A 23,110-nucleotide genomic window follows, 5' to 3' on the forward strand; every position below is an offset into this window, starting at 1 on the left:
CTAACACACAGTGGCTTCTCTCGGCAGCTCCACATTAATTGATCTCCTACATCAAATAAGGTGGATTCCTTAACTCATCGCAGAGGGCAGTAAGTGGTCTCCTTGTGCTCTTACTCCAAAATTTGCACTGTGAGATTCTCTGTGAGGGAGACCCAGCCTTAGTCCTGTGGAGCCCTAACTGAGGACACTTGAAACTACCAGTAGCTTTTGGTCAGCAGAAGGGTCGTTCCAAGAAGATGTATAAGAAGTGGCCACAGTGAACAGGCTGTGCATGCTGTCATTTTATTCTTCTGTTCCAACAAGTTCAGTGGGGTTGCACAGGAGGAATCCCCTTTTCCCACTTTATCCTGGTTCAGCGCTTCTCACCAGTTCCTTTTCTTTCCTTCCTTCAAGAACATGTTTGTCATACCTGAGTTTTGTTTTTGTAGAGAAGCACAGTTAGGAATTAGATGTGTCAGCCTAAGAACTATTTCTGTTCTTTTCCCTGTTTCAATCAGGATTCTCTGGGAATGCTGAAACCGAAAGACATACCGCGTTCTATTCCCTGCCATCTTCGATAGAACGGACTCCCACCAAGTTAGCCACACAGAAAGTTGCCTTTGGCTCTCATGGAAATTCAGCCTTTCAACCCATTGCAGCTAGCTGTAAAATAGTGCCTCAAGGTCAGAGTCCAAGCCCTGCAGAGTCACCAGGAAAATCCTTCCAGCCTATCACCATGAGTTGCAAGATTGTATCAGGTGAATGTTAGTTTACTTCCCTGAGTGCTTCCCCCTGGAAAAGGAGAGAGGGAACCAGTTGGACTTGTTTTGTGTCCTTCCCCTGATTTCCTGCCAATCTTTGAACATCAGGCAGTAGGAAACGCTAGAATAAGGAGCTAAACATTTCTGAATGCTCAAGGAAAAAAATACAAGTGTGAAATGTTTCACAACAGATAAAAAGCAGGATGAGAGCTGTTCTCTCCCTGTTCTTGAGTGCTTCTAAGTATGAAATAGATGGTCTTGAACTGGACTGCTACCCACAGAAAGGCCCAGGCAAGGACACATCTTCCATGTGTAGTATTTTTATGTAGGAAGAAGCCATTCTTCTCCCTTCTGCTTTCAGAAAGCTGGGATGGATTAACAAGAATTTTTTTTTTCCTGATTATTGGGCAAATAATTAGTTTCAACCTTGTAGACTCAAATAGCCCTCTTGTGCTTGCCATATCTGCTGAGGTGGATCAGCTTTGGTCTTCCTTTTCCAAAAGTCCACACTGTGTTGGATTAAATTGCCAGCTGACTGCAGGGAGCAATGTGACAGCTTCTGAACCAAACATGGTCAAGGTGCTGTTTTGCTCATTTCACCTGTGGTCCCTTCCCTACCATCCACTGGATGATGTTTTACATCAGAAAGTATTAATGTGCAGGTCACCACGGTACTTGCTGTGAAGCTGAAAGATGACCTGTTGCATCTCTTCATTTTCTGATCTGCAGGGTAGAGAAGATGAAGTACCAGTTATCAGCATATGTGATTTCTGATGATCTGCTCCCAGATAATTTTCTTAAAGTTTGTCTGGTTTGTTTGCTTTTTTTTAACTAAATTTCAATATTTTTCCTTGACATCTTAAAACTGTACTCAGGTTGATCTACATTTGAACCGATGCCAAGTGGTGCTTTCTTTCTTTCTAAGCTCTTCTCTTGATCCTCTTTTCCCAAGGCTTCCCAGAAAGCAAGAATTGCAGGGGCCATCCTATCTTTCTTGAAATCCTTGGACTATTGTCTCTTGATCTTTGCTATTTAAATGTTACTCTGCTGAATATTTTTCCGAGGTTCTACTGTCTGCTGAGAAGTGCTACCCCTTTCAGATTTTAAAACAGTTTAGAAGACATGGGAATTGTATTTGATGAGCATTTATGTTCTGTTTTAATTGTCAATCACTGCCAAGAAAGTAGACTAGGCAGTTGAAGCTTGGTGCTTGCTGCTGTCTCTATTCTCTGATCACTTCCTTGCCTATCCTTTTCTCTGTATTTCTTGTTTACCCCTTCATGCAGTTTTTTCCTCTCTAGTTTTTCTCTCTCCTGGTGCTGTTACCCAGAAGTTGCATGTTTTACAGTTTAGTTTCAAGGTTTTCTGCTGTAGTGAGAGCAGTGAAGGGACTAGAGTGCTCATGGCTGCCTGATGAACTGCTCAGTTCCCAAAAGGCTCTGAACACCATGGGCTGCACAAGGGAAGGAGAGCTCAACTCTCTTCCTTCATCTCCTTGGGCACACTGGTCTTGGCAGTGAGACTGATGTAGGTAATGTCCCTCGGGATTCAGGAATGGACCAGATGGCTTCTCAAGTTCCCTTGGAACCCTGCTTGTCCTGGTAGACAGATCATATCCAGGGTAGGTATGAGCCACAGCGCTTTAGATGACTTTTCCTTTCCTTCTGTCTCTTCTTTCCTTCTCCAAGTCCTGTGATCTTGCTCAGGCTGGGAAATGCATCCTCAAAATATGTTCCTTTTCTAAGCCGTTTTACAAAGTACTACTATTGCCGTGTTTTTATGTCCTTACAACATTTACAAGCCAGAAGCGTTGGACTTTTTTTCTTAAGGTTCTCCAATATCGACCCCTAGTCCATCTCCGCTACCTCGTACCCCAACGTCCACTCCGGTGCACATGAAGCAAGGCTCTGCTAGTTCAGTCATTAATAATCCATATATTATTGTGGACAAGCCTGGACAGATGGTTGGAGCAGCAGCCACAAGCACAGGTGTGTAGTGTGATCATAGAAGGCAGGGGCTCAGTCTTACGCACTCAAGTTTATTCTCTCTTTAAAATGATCAGTATAACAGCAGTATTTCAGCTTGTGAAGATGGAAAAGTACTCTCCAGAGAAAGAGGAAAGTGTGGTTGGTTTGCACAACTGGCCTGTGTGACATGGTTAAGGATATCTCAGATTTGAGCATAACTTCCTTTAGGAAACAACACAATGTAAGGCCAAATAGAAAATCAGACATCTCTTCAAAGAGAGCCTGTTCTTCACAGGTAAAAAGGAAAGAGGGGAAAGTGGTGTAGACAGTGGGGCACAGATTTAGACAGAAACAGCACAAAGTTGCTTGGGTGACAACTGTATCATGGAGGTGGGCAAAAAGCGTGGAGAGCTTGCAGTGCCTGGCACATCAGCTGTAGGTCCCAGTATGGGGTGCAGTGGGTGTGTTGAAGTGCTTAAACCCCACTTGCCAGGAGAACACCATGGCTGTTTGTTAGTGCTCTCAGCTTTTTTCTGGTTCAATTCCAGCCAGTTTGGATTCCTCTAACTGGATTCCCTCAGTGGTGACAAAAACCTGGGGTCAGGGGGAGGACTGAACTGCAGGACACAGGTGATGGTCATCGGAGTCAATGGGTAATCTTTGTGTCAGGGCTGGAGGAAAGGTCCCTCTGAAGTCATTTATTTGTTGTGATTTTTGGCCAGGAACTGCTATTTTAAAACACGCTCGTTTGTGTATATGTGTGCTTCCCAGCATCTCAAAAGGATGCCCAGAGCCTTGTGAGGAAGTGCAGCATCCATGTAACACAAACTGTTTGCTGGGTGGGGTTGGAAAGCACAAGAATTCTGCTTTTTAAAGTTCCACCCTTTATCTGAGGGAACGTAGCTGTCGTGTTCATTTTAACTTCATCACAGAGAAAATTGGTAGGGGGAGCATAGTCATAACTGGATTTTTAAAGTATGTTTTGTGGTGTTCTTGGTAATACTGAAGCTGTTTCACTTATAGGGTTTGATTAATTGAGGTTTTTTGGTTGGCTGGGTGGTTTCTGCCTTTTTTCTTTTCTGTTTCCTTACCTCCAGCCTGACTGTGTACTCTGCCTAAGTGGTTTATCATGGTTTGGGTAACTTCTGAGCTCTTCCAGTAGAGGTTTGTACACGGAGGATAACATCTGTAGATGCACCAGATGGTTTGGACATACAAGTCTTGGTGCCATTAAAGGTGCAGTTTCCCACCACAGTAGTGTAATGTAAGTACAGATTGGCCTGCCAGTTTTCTTGTCAGAGAGCCTCATCACTAGACCCTGTGTGAGGGAGCAAGAGGATATGTGGAACTGGCTTTTTGGCAGCAGCAGCCAGGCTGGACTGTGTTTTTCTCAGACAAAGTCACTGGGATGTTTCTGGTAAGGCTGCAGATCATATTTAAAAAGAGGGGCGAGATCTTCATGGTCTATGAAAGCCAGCCTTCCCAAAGCCTGGATTTTCAGAAATTGCTGCTCATTTACTTCTAAACTTAAATGCAGGTTTTAGTACAACTGTATGAGAGACTAATAATTGTGTTCTTGAGTGTAATGCATGACTTTGGTGTCTCTTGAACAAACAAAACTAACAACCCAACCCAACAGCAGCAGTAACAAAACTGCTGAACTGCAGTGTGGTGTGCACACTCTGAAAATGCAGGGTAAGTTTACTAGTGAACCCCCACGCATCTTGGGAGTCAGGAGACTGCTGTGGCACACGTATCCATCTGTCAGTTTAGCAAGAGCAGTCTTCCACTGAGGACCCTATGCCTTCATTCCTAATTTCTGTTTCTTCCTTTATCCTACTCACTCTGTCCCTTCTGCTTGTTACTCCTCACTTTGTCTCCCTCCTTTTCTGGCCTTCCTCTCCCTTCCCACTCCAAGCCTTCCTCCATGCCAGTGTCTAAGGCTAGTGTAGGTTCAGATGGCTTCTGGGCAGCAGAGGACTTTACATCTGCAGCAGCAAGTTCCAACTGGTGGTTCATTCACTGCCCTGATTTCACATATTTGCACCTGTAGCCAATATCCTCAGCCATCCAGGAAGGGTGCCTGGCCTTTTACTTGCATCACACAGAGCTCTGGGTGGAGAGTACCTTCTCTGGGGCATGGATTCTGCAGGTGGAAATGCGGTAGTGGATTTGTTTTGTGCTCGGGCCGGCTGCCACTGATGTACCTCCTGGACAATACAGTTGAAATGCAGTGCTGTGTTTCTTGCTAGAAGACGTTTCATGTGTGCAGTGGCTCCACTCCCTGGCCCTCACCTGACATCTACTTTATTTCCTGGTGCACAGGGAGCCCAACCAGCAAACTGAGCAGTGTCTGCCAGGCCTCTCATGGGACTGGATCTCCTGTGTCAAAGACCCATGGGAGCAGTTTTGTTACCTCAGCTGTCAAGGTAATGTTCTCATTAGATGCGTACTTCCCATTTAACGTCCAGCTTCCTATTAAACAAGGCTTTTTAGCATCAGAAGTTCTGCCTTTCAGGAAAGTTCCTTTGATTGTTATTTCATGTGAAGGTTTACTGTGTCTAGCAGATGGAGCCATATGAGAACATGGTGGTTATACAAGATGATAGTGTCACTTCATGCAGCTCTAATTAGACTTGCCTACACATCTGTTAAAGGCACTGCTCTTTTGCTTTTCTACAAAGAAACCCATGGGGGGCATAGCTCCCAAAATGTCTTATCTTTCAAAAAGGCTCTAGCTTACTTTGATCTTCTTCACTCGGTTAGTGACAGAGCGTGATTAAACCAGAGGTGCCTACCTCAGAACCTTCATTCTGTTCATTATTTTTGTTCAGCAGCTGCTCCTAGCAGCCTGAAAATAGCTCATTTAATGTTTTTACAACTGCTTGCATTCAGAAAAATGTTTGTGTAAACAGTGGAGTAACATTTGGATGTGTAAACAAACAGCGATAAATACAGTTCGTGCTTCTGATCTGCAAAGCCCAAAAGGTGCAGAGCTGAACTGTCTCGCATAAAATCTCTCCCACATCTTGTGCTAGGAATGATATTTCTGGCAGGGAAGTGGCGTCAGCAAGGCTCTGAAAGCAGCTGGTGGGTGTGCTGCTGAAAACAGGAGCGTTTCCCTGTCTCCAAGCCACAATATTAATGCAGGATGTGGTGGGGGGAAGGTTTGCCAGTCAGCCTGCAGAGAGCAAATCACTTTCCTTTGGAACTGAGATTCTTCCTATGTCTGTTAGGGAAAAAGACGATTGTTGTCTGGAGCAGTTTGTTTGCAGTAGCATTTTAAGTGTCAGGTGTGCAGCCAGCTAGTCAGCTTTTAAAAGCCTGTCTGCTCAGATGGATTTCACTTAACTGTGTTGAAAATCATTCCTTGGTCTTTATTTTTCACTGATTTGGGACAGTTCTTTCTGAAGGGTTTTCAGTGAGTCAAAGTAGGCACGTTATTAGTAACACTTGCGTTCTGTATTTCCAGGACGAAGTCAAAACCTTTATTTAATATATTTAAATATTTAAATTAATTACATTATTAATAAATTATATATAGTAAATAAATAATAAAGTAAAATTAATATATTTAAATTTTAAATATTTTTAAAAATACATTAAAACCATACTTCTGTAAACCAAAATACATTCCTGTTGGTCTTCTGGTTGGTGAAAAGCTGTAATTTTATGGTTTCTTTAAAGGGCTGCATTTCTTCATCCACTCTAAAATGCCTGGTATGCAGCTGCTGTTGGGAGGACTGGTTATGCCTCTAGCCTTGTCTTCACACCTCCCTCTGTTTGCTACCAATTGTGCACAAATGGTAGCAAATGGGGATGTGGAGAACCAGAGCAGACAACCAATCTGCTTGAAAACTAATGTGTTTTCAGCCACATGTGTCAGTACAAGAAAGATGTCAAGAGTATTAGATTGGAGTCTGAGGGCTTGATTTCTGATCATGGTCCAACCCAAGGATGGGCCAAATGATTATGAAACCATGGCTTTGGAGTTCACATTGGTTTTAAAAGAGACCAATTATACTGTAACAAACTTCCTCTAATGCATTTGACTTCTGTACCAGCCTCAGATCCAGAAATGCCACGTGCATGATTTTGCAAGTGTGGAAATGTTTTGGGTTTTTTTGGTTGTTTTTTTTTTTTTACTCTATTTAGTTATACAACTTTGTAGTTTCCGGGAAAGACCGTGTGCCATTACATCATTCCAGTTAGAGGAGAGCATAAATTCATCTGAGAAACTGTTTTTCCCCTCCATAACTTTCATTGTCTTCCCTCTCTGAGATTGTGTATGGAATCACAGAACGACTGAGGTTGGCAGGGATCTCTGGAGACCATCCAGTCCAACTCCCCTGCTAAAAGCAATGTCAAATAGAGCAGGTTGCTTGAGAACATCTCCAGTTGAGTTTTGAGTGTCTCCAGAGCTGGAGAGTCCACAGCCTCTCTGGGCAACCTGTTACTTTGTTTGATCAGCATCAACAACAACAACATTTTTCTTATAGTTTCCTGTGCTTCAGTTTGTGCCCATTGACTCAGTCCTTTCACAGGATACCACTGAGTGTTGATTGGCTTGACCTTCATTACACCTTCTCATCTGGTATTTATATGCATTGTAAAGATCCCCCTTAAGCTTACTTTAGTTCTACATAAAACATATTAAAAGCTGATCTGAAAACAAGTATATTCCTTTTGCCTGTGTGTGATATGGTAAGAAACAGTTACTGCTGTTGGAGATGTAACTTTCCAAATAAAATTTACTTTGTAGGTTGTGTTAAGTAAATTAGACTCCTTTTACTTAAGTGTTGACTGATTTTGGAAATATCTGATTTGCACAGGTAATTTGACCTACCTGTATGGTCCATGCTGCCCTTTATTAGCAGTCAGTTGTTTTATTTCTTGTATTCCACTGATTTTTGCTCCATGTCTTCCTATTCACAGCAGGAGGATTCTCTTTTTGCCACGATGCCACCCCTTTGTCCCATTGGGAGTCATTCCAAGGTGCAAAGCCCCAAATCGGTCACTGGAGGACTTGGAGCTTTTACAAAGGTATTTCTCCTGGCTTTTTTGCTGGGACAAGGAGCCCAATAGTGTCATTTCCTACCTGACTTGTGCCACTGATCATGTAACTCCAGTGCCTGTAGAACTTACTGGAACCAATGTGTCTTGCTGACAAGAGCTCTCTAGCACCTTTCAGAAATGTGTCTTGTATTCTTTTCTTTCTCTGTAACTCTGCTGTACCTGTGATCTTTCCTTTTATTGCCTCTTTCATCTTGTCTGTTTTTCCTTTGAATTACTGTTGTATTGAGGCTGATATTTTAAAAGCTATTTTGGTAGGATATGGTAAAAGTAAACTGTAGTGGATCTGTCAGAAGCTTCTTAAAAAATGGTACAGTGATTTCTAAATCTCAGACATTGCCACTTCTGATTATGTTTCCTTAAATGCTAATCTCTAGAATTTAAACTTGTTTCTGGCAATATTAGGTGATCCAAGTAAAAGGTGGAAGAATGTTTCCTACCAGTTACAGTACCTGCAGCAGTCTAACACAAACCTCCCCCCACAAAGCATCCTTATTTCAGTTGCTGTCCTTAGGGATTAGATGTAGGGCCTATCCCAGAGAAACATAAAACACATACACAAGATAATAACGTCAGCTATAATGATTTACAATGCCTATAGCTATTATATCAGTTGTAATTTTGCAGGATAGAAATAAAAAATTCAGGTTCAGAACATGCTCTGAACAGGAAGTTGCTTATAAATTTGAAACTTTAGTGTGTTGTTGTTTCATGCTGAGATGCAGGATCTGAAGAAGTCAGGTCTGGCCAAGTCCCTTGTCAGTATGACTAGTAGTTGTAATATTACTAGCAATTCCCTGATTTCTATGAGCATGTCTCAAATGTGGGATGCTTTGTAAGTACAGACACCACCCCACACGCTTGTGTGTTGGGAGCAACCCTGAGTTAGAGTCCGCGTGGTGGTGAGAACCACGACTGTTGCCTGCTCTTCCCTGCTGACAGGCTGTCCCAGATTTAAGGTGTTTGCTTTTCTTACTGCTATTTCTTCCTGTTTACCAGGTGATAATAAAGCAGGAGCCAGGAGAGCTGCCACAGCAGCCGCAGGTCCCGGGGGCAGGCACGGTGCAGCCCTCGGTGCCACAGTACGTCACAGTCAAGGGCAGCCACATGCTGGCCTTGTCTCCACAGAAGCCAGTTGTGAGCACGGGCGAGGGGACAGTACAGTCTAAGGTATGAGGCACTTGGGCATCTCTGGAGTGGTGTAAGATCTCTGTCTTGTGATTTTATTGCAACACTTGGTGCTTCTCCCAGGGGGTTCAGGTTGCTTCTTTTGGCAGCACCATGGTTAACTGGTTTCCCTGTGTGCACAGAGTGGCTGCTATTGTACTTCCATGTAGTTTTTGGGAAGGGAGCAGGCTGGGCCTGCACTATTGCATTTTGTTGTGTACAGGGACATCTCCCGCTTCTGTCCAAGCCACTGCAACAGTGTGGCAGAGGTACTTTTGAACTGTTAGCCCAGAAAGCTGACTACCATCATCAGGTCTTGTTGAAACTCATCCAGGTCTTTTTGGAAGAGAAGGTCAATTCTCTTTCCTAGGAATGCAGGCCTGCAACACAAGAGAACAGGACAAAGAGGGAGCAAGGTGGAGACTGAGCCAGAACTAGCATTAGGTGAAATCGGTCCTACTTGAGAAGCAACTCGGGTGTTTTATTGTAGGAGTCGTGCCAGTGCAGTCCTGCTATGTCAGGAGTGACACAGCTTCTGAGAAGGCTCACTGCAGTGACAAGATGACAGATGTGTCAGAAATTGTCTCTATTCTTGCCTGCTTCCATTGTGGATAGAGTCAAATGATGTGCCAAGAATGAAAGATTACATACAGAACTTTCACATTTGCATAAGTAAATACTTATTTGCATTTGCAACAGTTCATTGTCCTTTTTACTGTCTTATTTGCCTGTTTGAGCAGGTATGCAAACTCATGTTTCCGTGCAGTTACTGTCAACACATAAAATTGAAGCACTTTGTGGATTCTGCTTTGAGGCCTTACTTTTCCCAGGGCATCTGTTCCCATGAACATGTTGAAACTGAATTTCTGCATCTCTGTAATTCGCCAAGGCAAGCTTTATCTTCAGCTTGAACTAAGCCATTCCTTCTGTATCAGAAAAAAAGGAAGTGCCCTGTAATTTGAATGAACTTAATCTTTTGTGGGTGCTCTGAAATCCTGATTGTGTATAAGAGTTTATCGTTTTACTTGGGATTGGCCTCCTGCCGATTTAATTTTGTTTCTGAATGAAGCGCTTCTGTACGTGACCAGACATGTATGAAATGTCCTGAAGTATCTGGAGATGGAGGTCATGCACCAGGATTAACATGCCAGCAGTGCATCATCCAGCCCTTATTTGTTGCAGGTGGTTGGTGTCCCGGTTGGTTCTGCATTACAGTCGACGGTGAAACAAGCGGTGGCTATAAGTGGTGGCCAGATCCTTGTGGCAAAGTCTGGCTCTTCAGTAGCAAAGGCTGTTGGTTCGAAGCAGGTTGTGACTCAAGGTGTAGCCAAAGCCATCGTGAGTGGAGGTGGAGGGACAATTGTCGCTCAGCCTGTGCAAACTATAACAAAGGCACAGGTTTCTTCCACAGGTGCTCAGAAAAGTACATCTCAAGGCTCAGGTAGAGTAATTTTACTCCTTTTAATAGCTCATGATGGGTAGGCTTTGAGGGTCTGTAATGATTTATTCAGCTGCAACGTAACTGTGTGTGGTTGAAAAACTTCAAAATGAGTACAGAGCTCTGTAGGAAAGTTCAGGCTGACTGAGATTAAAGAAAATGTTAACTTATTATCTGTAATAGGGAAGAGGGAGCACGAGTGCTTTAAAACATGCAGTGCTCTGTGAGTGGAGATCAGATAGATAGGCTGGGGAACGTACTGGAGACCTGGTAGACTTTCATGGAGCCAGATCTTACATTTTTGCCTGGCATTATGGTCCTTAGCTGCTCAAAGGGCTCCCCATAAATCCAACCAACAAGAGCCAGACTGTCCCTATTGCATTTTCACATCCAGCACAGTGCTTACAGGTACAGGAATATGGGCAGAAGCACCCTGCCTGTGTCTGCACACAGCTGGCTCTAGCTGAGCATGCCAGCTGGGGCTCTGGACTGTCAGAGAGGTGTGGTGCCTGGGGCTGTAGACCCCATGGCTGTGCTGCTTTGGCCTGCAGCCATAAGTGGCACTGCACACAGATTTTTTTCCAGACCTATTAAAAAAACTCTCTGTGCATCAGTGGTGGAGTTAATCTGAGGTTAGGCCAGCTAAGTAGGGATTATTGAAGGCTAGCTGCATGTCACTCCGAGTACTTTCATCCTGTGCAGATTTCAGTGCTTCCTACTTTCTGCAAGCAGCAGTTTTATTTCTTTTATTCTTTCTTTCTAGTGATGGCTACGCTGCAGTTGCCAGCCACCAACCTGGCCAACTTGGCAAACTTACCACCAGGCACCAAGCTGTATCTCACCACCAACAGCAAGAATCCTTCTGGGAAGGGAAAACTGCTTCTGATACCCCAAGGAGCCATCCTGCGAGCCACAAATAATGCTAGTTAGTCTTGCAGGGAAATTTAATGACTTAAATAATGTAATCACTGCATAATTAATATGTTTGGCATTTTTGCTATGAAGCATCCTGGTGCTGTGGAAGTCAGTAATGAGATGGGATTTCTTTGTGCACCACAACCCATATGAGGTGCTTTTTAAGGCTGAGACCTCACGAGTGGCTTTAGTTTTCAATGAAACTGCTTTTCATGCTGTGCTCTCAATGCAGAAACATTTTTTTTGTTAATAGGCTTGTGAATCAAAGTCTCTGTGAAATACTTGGAGAAAAACATGCTAAGATAGTTCTGAGGGGCAGTGCTTTGTTTATAATGTGCTGTTGCTGTAGGGAAGGAAAGCTTCAGGCTTTGGACTCTGTAGATGAAAAGATTGGTCATGAACCTTCTCCTCAATGCCATTCTTAAGACTTGTTTTGGGATGAGAGATGGATTGGGTGTAAACTTTTTGCTCCCAGCTCTGATTTGGCCTCCCTGAAGTATTGTTCAGTGTAATATATATCAGCAACCCAGCAGTAGAGTACGTGTCACTGAAGAAGCAGATACTCTTTCTGAAGGTATTTTTGGGCTTGTGGTGAGAACCTCTTTGGTTGAGATTTAGAGAGGCAGCTGGGTCAGTCCAGCTTTGAAAATCTCTCAGGCATTGTGGAAGATCAGATACTTGTGATTTTTGTGACAGACCATGAGTATTTTTTTACCCTTATTTCTTACTGAGAGACTGAAGAAAAGTCACTGTTCAGCTTGTTCCTTCTGGAGGCAGAGCAATATCAAAGTGCCACTGCAAATTACTGCTTGGTATCCATTATTCTGTTAACAAAATTGCACTGAAACAGCCAATGAAAGTAAAATTAAGAAACCAGTGGGATTCAGAATATTTTTAGGGCTTTTGCTGCAGATTCATAACCTGCAAAAGAGTGATGAAAAGACTGGTTATCTGTTGGATAACGTTTTCATTTGATAAAGTTTGCTTGCCCACCAGCCCTCCTTATTCCCCTCATAGCTCCTTTTGTTCATAGTGTTTGCTGAGCTGTAAGAGAGCACAGCAGCACATCTAAACTGTTCTGTACTGGGTAATAATGTTCCTTGGCTGCAAAACATGTGGCACCAAATGTCTTGCCAAGTGTTTTCAAGTATTGTGTGTACAGGGATGCTTTAGCAGCTGACACTGTCTGATTACCAGAGGGTCAAGCCTTTTGCTCTGGTTACAGGTCTTCAGTCCGGATCTTCTACAAGTGGTGGAGGAGGAGGAGGAACACAAAGCACAAGCAGTAACCTGTCACAGCACCTCACCTATACATCCTACATCCTGAAGCAGACTCCCCAGGTCAGTGTCATAAGCATTTCAGTTGAAGCACACTGACTGCAGTGGTGGATGTCCTGTGGTTCTGTAGTGCACAAAACATTCTTGGACTGTGGTGCCTAGATCTGTTTACCTTTTCTCCCCATCTACTTCCATCAGAAAGTGTTCTGTAGCCAGAAGGCTGTGTCCAGCTTGTAGTGCAGAAGCGTCCACTGTATTTAGCAGTACTTTGCTTCAGAAGATGAAATGTTGATGCATTATATCCACAGGCTTTTATCCTGTGTTTCTGTTGACTCTTAAATGAGTTTCAAAGTGCTGACCTCCCTAACTTGTTTTTTCTGGATCAGGGCACCTTTCTGGTTGGCCAGCCTTCACCTCAGAGTTCTGGGAAGCAGCTCACTCCAGCATCAGTTGTTCAGGGCAGTGTAGGAGTTGGAGCATCTTCCACACAAGGACAAGCCCTAAAAGTGATAACTGGACAGAAAACAGCTCTGTTTACACAGGTAATGTGCAAATGATGTGGTTCTTTCTTACCAGTTACTATTTTGTCAGATAAAGTATAGGAACCACACTGAGAGCTTTTCCTTTCATAATTGCTTGGTTTGATGTGCTTTTTTGTACAGTTATGATGCTGGCTGTCCTATGATGAGGAAAGCATATCATACTACAGTTTTCCAGCTTGCTTTCTCTTCTCAGAGAGGGTCAGCTTCCAAGCAGTGTAAGCTTAGTTTGTAAATGAGCTCTGGGATTTCTTAGTGAAATGGAAATGGAAAACTGAAGAGTGTCAGGTGCAAAAATGTCTAAATATTTGAACCTTACAAATGGGTCACCTACTAAAGCTGTTAAAAATCTTTGGGTTTAGTATCACTTTTTTTAAAATACTACCTTTCCTTTTCTAAAAACTACCAGGTCGTCCCTATGAAATTCAAACTCCTCAAGAGTACCTGTAATTGATTATCCAAAATTCAAAATTGATAGGCATATATTTGCAAAGTCAACAGTTTGATAAAGTTGATTTCTGAGGTGATAATTTTGTTCCAGCTATTATTGCCAGAATTTGATTTTTCCAAAAGTATTTTGAAAATATTTGCTAGTAATATAAAAAGTGTTTGTCTTTTTCGTTTTGTTGTTTTTACCTTTTGGGTTGGTTTTTAAAGTCATTTAAAACCTGAACAAATAGACTTTTTTCCTTACTTTGCATTCTTTCTCCAAGGCTTCATCCAGTGGGCAGACATCACTGGTGAAAATATCAGATGGGTCTATAAAATCAATACCTGCCTCATCCCAGCTCTCCAAACCTGGCACCACTGTGCTGAGAGTATCAGGAGGTGTTATCACCACAACTGCTGCTCCTGCTGTGGCCCTTCCCACAAATGGTGTCACCCAGGTGAGAAACAACCTTGCAGTATTCTGTAGTGCAGTGTTTGTACTCTAGCCACTACAGTCCCAGGAAAGGACTTGGACTGCTTTTTTCCACTGTTGGTGTCCTTCCCAGTCAGCTTTCTGGTGGGTCTGCTCCTATTTGTAGTAACCAGACTACAAATACTCCTGAGATCACAGCTCCTCCCCAGTGCTGTCACAGGTTTCAGAGGCCAGCAGCAGCCTGAATTTGTGCTCCCTGGTCCTGGCTGTGTTCAGAGGATGTCACTGCTCTCCACCCCAGGGGAGCTGTGGCACTGCAGCCTTGGAAGGAGGTGGTTTGGCATAGAGGGAGGTGGGAAGCAAAACATTGGTATTCCTGGAGTGAATGCTCCTGTGTGTGGATGGAGCCACATATCCAGTTGATACAGGTTGTCCACCTGGAGTGGAGTTGCAGTTCATGGGGTGGGGAGGAGACAGCAAAACAAAGTAATTCCCTCTGAGGGTTCCCCAAGCCTACTTCTTTCCATTAGCCCCTAATCTTTGCTTCCCCACTGCTATTACCTGTGAGGAGGCAAAGATTAAACAAGTGGAGATTTGACACCATGCTGTCACAGCCTCCATTCTGTATGTGCCATCATTGTGTGGGGGTTTTTGGACATGAACTTGAGAACTTCTTGCTTCTCAGTGAATGGTAGATGAATACTTGGTTTTGCTACTTCTAGATATTACCTCTTTGTGTTTAATTGTTGAATCATCTACGACATGAAAAGGAATTTGTTATCCCTCCTTGCCTCTTATGCAGCAAACAGATAATGCAGGTTCCAGTTCATCATCTCCTGGAACTCCTGCAACAAAGACATCTGGACAGCAACACCAAATCTGTGTAAGCCAGAGCCAGTCTACTTCATCAGTAGTGAATAAGACTGCGACTTCCACTGTTGTAAGTGTTGCTTCCTTGATGACTACTGCCACGCCCATGACGGGAAAAGCTACAGTATCAGGTACTAAACTTCTTTTCCTAGAGAAAGTTAGGACCCAGGTGTGAGTTCTTTAGATGTCTTCACTATAAGTGGAAGAATATAGTCACCTGCATTTATGACTGTGTAAAAGTAAAGTCATGCTTTCTAAAACATCTTACAAGCATAACTTTTGGCTTAGCCAATGAAATGTCTAATTAATTTGGCACCCTTTTGGCATGGACTGTATCTATTACAAATAATAGCACAAGTTGCCCTTTGGTATTGGAGAGGGATTTTAGTTTTACTGCCAGGTTCCCACTAGACAATGCATTGTGCCTGTTCAGGAGCACAGTGTGTCACTGAATGTGGAAACTACCAAGGTACCAGCACTACTACAGACTTGATTAGTTTGTGAGAGTGGAACTCCACTGTACTCAGAGAACTTGCATGAGCAGAATTTGTCTCTGAGGCTTCACATCTGCTCTGTTTGGCTTGGAAAGGAGAGAGATGTTGATTAGAGGGAACTGAAGGCTTTGAAGTCAAAATCCATTAAGTACAGTGAAGTAGGCTGGATCTGGGATGTTTTGAGGTAATAAAGATGGACTTGCCCTTATGTGAAGGGCAGTTCTCCTTATTCAGTTTTATTGTATTCCAGTATCTTTTGTGTGAGGGAGAGTAAATACAGCACGTTTGAGTGTTATGGGTAAAAATTGGAGATTTTCATTTAGATTAATTCACCCGCTGGCATGTTCTGTTCACTTGAAATGGTTTTTTGTGAAATGAAAGTGGAGTAAAAATACAGAAAAGAGAAAATAAGTGACACTGAGCTCATCTGACAGTGTCTTTTTGAAACAACTCTTCTTGTTTCATCTGTACTCAGTCTTCCAAAGTTCTCCTTTTTTATGACTGTGTTTTACGCAGAGCTTGAAAATAAGCAGCGTAGACTGCTAAGACTGACACAATCCTGCAAGAAGCAGTTGAGTATTTTTCTCTTTGCAAAGAAAGCTGCAAGGGTGTCTTTTTTTCTTTTTTTGGTAGGAAATATGCCTTAATAAATAGCTTTCAGATTAAAATTCCCATTTAGGTGTGAGAATGCTGTCTAGATTTGGGTTTGGTTTAGGTTTTTTTGTAACCTGAGGCACTGACTTCATCGTGAAAAACTCCTTCAAGAATCGCAGAAGAACCAGTGGCTATAAAACATGTTATTTCAATGTATTAACAAACAAACAAAATCCCCAAACAAAACTGTGTTAAAATTCTGAACGTTGATGTTTTTAAAGGTAACTTTTTGAAAAGAATCTCAAATATTCCCTTGTTTTGCAACAAGCAATGTCTCTCACCCATCAGGCTGATAGTTAGTTCAAAAGGTCTCTTGTCACTGGCTTTGCTGTTGGGTCGCTTGCCATCTAACCTGACACATCAGTATGTCACACACAAAGGAATGGACAATACCAGGCGAGTCTTCTTGCCTGGAGGTGAAAGCCTAACTTACCAATGCTGGGCATCTTTTAAAACCAGGAGACATCTTCACCAGACCTTGCATATCTAGTACTTGGAAGGCAGCTATGTTTCTTAAACAGTAATAAAAAAATATAAAGAGAAAGGAACTTTATCTCAAAACAAAACATGAGTATAAAATTGCCATCATGAAGCTAAGGAATCCATTGATGTTAATGTTTTAAAATAAAAAGCTATGAACTTCCACAATCTGAAGAAAAATTAGCTATAGGTTGAATACAATTACATGGAAAATAGCTGATTTACCAGTAAAAAGGATGGGCATAGGCCCAAATCACAGAGTTAATGTTGGCTGTAGTGGCTTGGGATGTCATCACAAGGAGATGACACATTGTGGAGGAGAGGTGACAGGTGCTGGAACTGTGGCACCCTTGGGACTGTGGCACCACTTGGAGCTGTGCTGATTTCCACTGACAGTTACAGAGTGCTGCCATTGATAATGCTGTTAATATCTGGTTGTTCTACTTGTTCTTTTGGCCTTGACTTAAATCAGGGATTTAGTTCGGTCCCCACTGATAAGCCATCCTTGTGGATGTATTCAGTGCAAGTTAGAGAAAGACACAGAACACTCAGTTCAGGTACGTCCTTCGTGAGACTTGCTGCACAGCTGCCTTGGGCTTGTCACTTTGTTGGAACACAGTTGATTGTGCCCTGCTGACTGCAGTGATGCTGCAGCACTGGGACACCTCCATGGGAGTGGCTGTGTGAGTACAACAGAGCTGTAGTTCACTGGCTTACCAGACCCTTGAGCACAAGGTCTGGTTCTGACAAGAGTGTTTTACTCTGTGCTGAGCCTGCTTCAGTGGAAAGGTTTGTGTTACATCAATTTTGCTTAAGATTCCTTAGGCAATTAGGAGACTTGCTTTACAACTGTCAGAGTGCTGTGCAGCATGTAATATTGTGCACAGTGGTGCAGCACTCCAGTGTTTCAGCCATCATTTGTGTCAGTAAAAACTTGTCCTGACAGTTCACGGAACTGTGGCTTGTTAAGAGGATGGCAGTGCTCACTTACATGCCATCCTGGCTCAAGCAGAAAGGGAGAGAAGTAGTAGCTGGAGATAAACTAACTGGTGTGTTTTATTTAACATTTTGTCTTCCGTTCTTCTTGCAGGGTTGCTAAAAATCCACTCAAATCAGTCTAGTCCACAGCAGGCTGTTCTGACAGTTCCCAGCCAGCTTAAACAGCTCGGTGTAAACACAGCTTCTGGAGGTGTTCAGACAATACTCATGCCTATGAACAAAGGTAAAGGGCAGAGGAGGATGACAGATGGTGTTTGAAAATCCCCTTTGACACAGAAGAGCACTTGGTCACTGTTGGAACACATGGTCCGAAGTAGAGATAGAAGAAAATGTAGCAAGGCATTCATCCCTAAACTTTGTGCAGCAAAAACATTGTGTTGCTTCTGAACATGGTTATTTGTCAAAGTGTATGAAATTTGATTCTCTTTTTCTTCTTTGTTGTCCCCTTGTTTTTCTTTTCATCTCCAGTTTTACAGTCACTTTCTACCAGCAAAGTTTCAGCAGTTTCAGCTGTTACAGCAGCAAGTACGACTGCCCCTAGTCCCTCTACAGTATCCATCACTAAAGGTAACAAGGAATTTCTCAGTAAGATAAGTAGTAGAAATAAGCTGGTGCTGCTTTATGCAAGTGGCCTGACTGTGAAAGTAGACTCTGACTGTGGGTTCCTTTATTTCCATTGTTAATAGGGTTTAAATCAAGTTAAAATGGCACCTGGGGACTAGGAAATCACATTGATTTCCCGCTCAACAAATGCCAAAGCATAGACAAGCACGGAGAGAAATGGGGATGTCCTAGAAAGCTACCATGAGTACCTTAAACACTTGTAGTTTCAATCCATATTTGCAGAACTGCATAGAGCAGCAAGCGTTCAGTCACAGTGACTGCGTTCCTCAGACAGTGACTGTGGTGGGTGGTGCTGGAGGTTGCTCTCCAGCAGTACTAGATACAGACAGCACGTGTCTGTGTGCACAGAGGGGGAAGATGTACTTTCAGTACCTCCCAGAATAAAGCCTGGGGCAGAGCTGAGACACTTGGAGTCCAGTTCAAGCAGAACTGTCCTGTGTCTCTCCATCCCAGGAGCATGACCAGACTGTCTGGATGTTCTGGGTTGGGCACGTCTCTCTCCCTGCTTCTGTCTCGCCAGAGTTCTGTCCCAGATGTGAGAAAGTTCAGATGTCAGAATCAGTGATGTCTTCAAAAAAGTTATTGCTTTGAGATGTCACTTCTGGTTAAAACTTAGTACCTTTCTATCCAGCTCTTTGTTTACAAAATGTCCAAGTACATTTGCAGCAGTTCAGTTTAGATCAGGCAGTCATATGCAAAACAGCAGCAATTGGTTATGCAGATTTTCTTAAGGATGAGATGTGAGCATGTTGAGATTTGGGGGAGGGGGAGGAACACGTTATGGTGGCTCTCTTTCAGGAGAATTGAAGGTCAAATTTGTTCATGCTTCGCAATCGAGATGCAAACAACAAAGGAAGTGATGTTATGTAAGACCCTTAGTCTTCCTGGAGTCTCACAAGACACTGTTTATCAAGCTGGCTGGTACTTTTTTTCTTCAAATGTGTTCTGTTTCTTTGAAGTTAAGATGGAGCCTGATTCAACTGGACAGAACTGCAGTTCTGTGGGTACCCAAGAAAGCCAAGCAGCAGTGAAAACAGAAGAGAGCTCTGAACTTGGGAATTACGTTATCAAGTAATTGTTAATTTCTCTATAAGGATTTCTGATCTTTGAAATACCAGGGGAATGGAGATGGTTCTAGGGATGCATACAGTGTGTTACTTTTGACTTAGAAATACATCATAAAATCTTCTGTCCCATACACTGCTGTAACAGTGCTAATCCTGTTGGGTGGCATTTGTTTCAGACAGTGTTGCAATATTTTCTTTGTAAATGGATTTCTATGTAAGGCTCACGAAAGGGGAAAAATTGAGTATTTGCAGTTGTTTTGGGCTTTGCTGAAATCACAAACTGCTAAAACCTCTTTATCATCCTCTGGATGATAATTCCCATTGCTATTGTGTGTCCTTAGTAAGGTTGAACTGCCCAGTGACATGCAGGTCAAAAAAGAGGCATCTGAAATAAATAGAACTGTCTGTCTTCTGGTCTTCCTGGTCTTGTTAAGGTCATGTACTTCTGTAATTACTTAGCATGAGGGCTGCCTTGCTTCAGAATTGGAATTAAATAATAATGAGTATTTATTCGCTGGATGCTGTGAAATCCAGTGCCTTGTTTGTGATGCTCTTGCAAGTGCTTATTAGTGGTTTTTTTGCCAGAACTCAGTCTGCAGAATTTTCTTTGCATATTTCCTGCAGTGTGTAGGATGTTTCTTCTGCTCTTGATTCCTCCAGTGGCTGACTTTCCTGTCTCCGTGTTTTGAAAAGTTTTGTAATCCCAACATATCCCTGCAGACATTACCCTGATGGAGAGTATGTGTAGGAGAGAGGAATAAATTTTAAGTCACTACACACTGGAAATTATCTTAGTTAAAAAATAGCTGTTGGAAAGTACAGCTTCTGACAGTTAAATAGAGTACGTCTGGTAAAGTCAACTCCTGTAAGTATGAAGTGTCCCATGAAGTATCCCGTGTTCCTACTGGGACAGCTTGCACTGGTAGGTGCATCTTATCCCTTAAAGTAGTGTTGCAGCTTGCACTTGATGCAGGGATTTCTTCCAAGCCTGTCTTCAGTTTCTTCAGCTTGAAAACGTAGCTTCAGATGTGGACACTTTTTGGCAAGAGGAGGGGCTGTTTGAAATACCTTCCCTGGATTGGGGCATAACAGTTTATCCTCATACTGCTATTTGTGATGCCTTGGGGCTAAAGACTTTAAACCATGCAGTGATTTTGAAACCTTTTGCAGCTGATTCATTGCTTCCAACAGTCTTCATTGTGATTCTTTTTATCCCTTGCAGCATAGAATATTTGGAGAACGTCCAGCAGCTTTTAACAGCAATAGTGAAGAAGGTCCCATTAATTGCTGAAAAAAGTAAGCAGTAAATGAAAAGACTTTGCTTCTTATTTTCAGTGTATCAACAGAATGCTTTGCATACTCTATAGCCATAGAAGTTATTAAAAGGTGGAATGAAAAGAAACCATCCTCCCAGAGAGCTTTCTCCAGGGGTTGTTCTAAAGATACTTAGAATTAGGTTCTTCCAGTAAAGCCAAATACATTGTTATCAGCTGTTAATAACTTGCATCTGGTTTTTGGTTACAAATAGATTGTATTTCTTCATATAATGGCTGCAAGTAGGTCTTCTTTTCCCTAGTTTGTCCTTAATGAATGTGCTTTTCTCTTCTTTCCTTTTTTCTTTTTTTTTTTTTTAATTTTTTAAATATAATGCTGGGATTTTAGAGTGCTTACAAGTACAATAACATAGGTCAACACTGTAATGTGTTTGTTGTTGGGGGTTTTGGTTTTTTCTAAACAAAAGGTGGTGATCTGCAGAGAAACATTTTATTTGTATATGGTACTTTATTATTTCACACCTCTTGCTCATGTACTTAGCTGAAAATGTATCAGCTTTCTCTGCTAACTAATGCACTTTGAACACATGGTCCTAGAGGCTGGGTAGGGCAGACCCTCTCAAGCACAGGCAGCAGAGTAGGAGTGGGAGGCACAGTAAAGCTTCCATTACTTACAGCTCTCGTGCTTTTCCCAGAAAACCTTTTCACTCTTGTTTTATTTTTATGTTTTAATTTGTTTGGAGGGGAAAAAAAGTTTTCCAAAGGAAGAGATTTTGATTAATAAGACAGACTTACAGGTCTACATCATACAGTTTTTGAATGAAGAACAGCCCACAGCCACAGGTGTTTCTGTGTATGATCAAGACGGATGCTGGTTTTGCATCCAAACACCCCAGTGTCAGTCCCTCTTGGAGAAAGCACAGTATCTGTAAGAATTAGTTAGTCGTTGAACCTGTGAGCATGATACACATTTCCCTTTCCTTTCTGCTAAATAACATCAAACCCAGAATCCATCTTGCTTACTAAAACCTTATTCAGTTTTTGACTTCATGTTTTTTAGGTGAGGACATAAGCTCTTTTTGTGCCAGTTCAGTGGAACAGTATTACAGCTGGAATATTGGGAAGAGGAGGGCAGCCGAGGTAATCCTCTCCTGTGTTTCATAAGCAATCATTAGGAATACAAGAAAGATTTCTGAATTATGGAGCCTGCCTTCTTGTTGACTGATTTGTTTTCTGAATCAATCTGTTCTTTTAAATGGCAGCATTCCTTATGGCAAGAGACACTGACTTATGTTCAGGTAGTGATCCTGTTTATTGTTCAGAGGCTTTCTCAAGCAGAAGGGATTCTGAAGGTTATTTTCAAGTTATTAAAAATCAGATGGTTTTGAAACATTTTAAAACTCAAAATTTTTGCCAGTTGTCCTGTTAACACTTTATCCTCATCACTCCTCTGTGGCATATTACAGTCATGGGAATTTTATAAAACTTTGTCTACCTTTTTATGGGATTGTATCTGCTTTCTGTAGGAAGAGAATTGAGGGATCTGCTGTAAACAATGCTAGTGCTGAAGTAGATTGTCAGTTCACCAAAGATAAATAGTTAACCTGGACTTGTTTGTATTGTGGTTATGCTTCTCCCTATTTCTCTATAATTTTGTCATCTTTTGTGGTTTTACGGGGAAGATGTTAACATTGGTTAGATCTTTTGCTGTTGCCAATGATTGCAGAGTTTAATCAGATTTTAAGAAGCATATTTGCTCTAGTGGATTTCTTGCACTATGCCATCTTAGGTGTTACTTGGGAGATGAGACATTTCAAGTCAAGACAAATTTGTCTAGGGCTCTGTAAATGCATGTCCCTTTTCTTGAGACTTACTTTGGATGATAAAGCAAAGTTTAAATGACCTGTCAGAAGTCATTCTGACTTCTGAGAAAATCATGTTCCTTTTTTCTCCTTGCAACCTGGATTATTGTTCTGGGCTGTAGGCTAACCTCAAATGTTTTAGCCAGTGTGATGAGCTTTCCCTTCGGTTTGTCACAGTGGCAGCGAGCAATGACAGTGAGAAAGATCCTACAGGAAATTGTGGAGAGGCATCCCAGGTTTCACAATATTACCCCTCTGAAAACAAAGCACGTGGTGCACTGGTGTCGATGCCATGGCTACACTCCACCGGACCCCGAGGCCTTGCGGAACGACGAGGACTCGATTGAAGACGTGCTGACACAGATAGACAGTGAGCCAGGTGAGTGTGGAGGGTCAGGAAGCTGCTTTCTGCCAAAGACACCCTTTATTAAATGCCTTGAGACTGTGTGTATGTGCACACCTGTACTGCTGCTTTGTTCTGAACTCGGTTCGCTCCGGAATAACCAAAGTTGGAAATTGTAAGGGCAGGCCTGCAAGTGAGGCTGTCCCTTGCCCATATTAGTCCTGATGTTTTTCTGGGGCCTCTTGGGTTTTATTGTGCTTTGGGTCCTGTGGAGGCCCAGAGTGGATAAGTCTCATGAAAGATGATTCTTGCTCCACAAATACAATCTTTTATAAATGGATACACAAAGTAAGCATAGGGAGTAATGACATTTCTGCCCTTGGGCAAGCTTTTAGCCTCTGTTAAGACTTACTGTGAAAACAGTATGAATGAGTTCAGCTATAAAACAAAAATCCCAAACCTGG

General features: G+C 42.4%; 1 protein-coding gene across 8 annotated transcripts in view; it reads left to right on the forward strand.

Moving 5' to 3' along the window:
- Positions 1 to 23,110, forward strand: part of YEATS2 (YEATS domain containing 2) — a 68,510-nt gene that overhangs the window by 16,024 nt on the left and 29,376 nt on the right. For 5 of the 8 annotated variants that reach the window (XR_003530706.1, XM_027661996.1, XM_027661995.1 and 2 more), the window contains exons 10-26: positions 498 to 737; positions 2,570 to 2,728; positions 5,033 to 5,136; positions 7,643 to 7,750; positions 8,780 to 8,950; positions 10,130 to 10,388; positions 11,149 to 11,310; positions 12,526 to 12,641; positions 12,965 to 13,120; positions 13,831 to 14,004; positions 14,782 to 14,980; positions 17,568 to 17,699; positions 17,945 to 18,043; positions 19,060 to 19,171; positions 20,390 to 20,463; positions 21,502 to 21,581; positions 22,481 to 22,682. Coding sequence is in view for 7 of the 8 variants with exons in the window: in XM_027661996.1 (XP_027517797.1) it covers positions 498 to 737; positions 2,570 to 2,728; positions 5,033 to 5,136; positions 7,643 to 7,750; positions 8,780 to 8,950; positions 10,130 to 10,388; positions 11,149 to 11,310; positions 12,526 to 12,641; positions 12,965 to 13,120; positions 13,831 to 14,004; positions 14,782 to 14,980; positions 17,568 to 17,699; positions 17,945 to 18,043; positions 19,060 to 19,171; positions 20,390 to 20,463; positions 21,502 to 21,581; positions 22,481 to 22,682 (2,547 nt within the window). In the remaining variant the exon portion in view is untranslated. The remainder of the gene's footprint in view (positions 1 to 497; positions 738 to 2,569; positions 2,729 to 5,032; positions 5,137 to 7,642; positions 7,751 to 8,779; positions 8,951 to 10,129; positions 10,389 to 11,148; positions 11,311 to 12,525; positions 12,642 to 12,964; positions 13,121 to 13,830; positions 14,005 to 14,781; positions 14,981 to 17,567; positions 17,700 to 17,944; positions 18,044 to 19,059; positions 19,172 to 20,389; positions 20,464 to 21,501; positions 21,582 to 22,480; positions 22,683 to 23,110) is intronic. The other 3 variants (XM_027661997.1, XM_027661998.1, XM_027662000.1) reach the window with 3 other exon arrangements.

The sequence above is a fragment of the Corapipo altera genome, unplaced genomic scaffold (genome assembly GCF_003945725.1).
Source record: "Corapipo altera isolate COAL_440 unplaced genomic scaffold, ASM394572v1 175, whole genome shotgun sequence".
NCBI lineage: Eukaryota > Metazoa > Chordata > Aves > Passeriformes > Pipridae > Corapipo > Corapipo altera.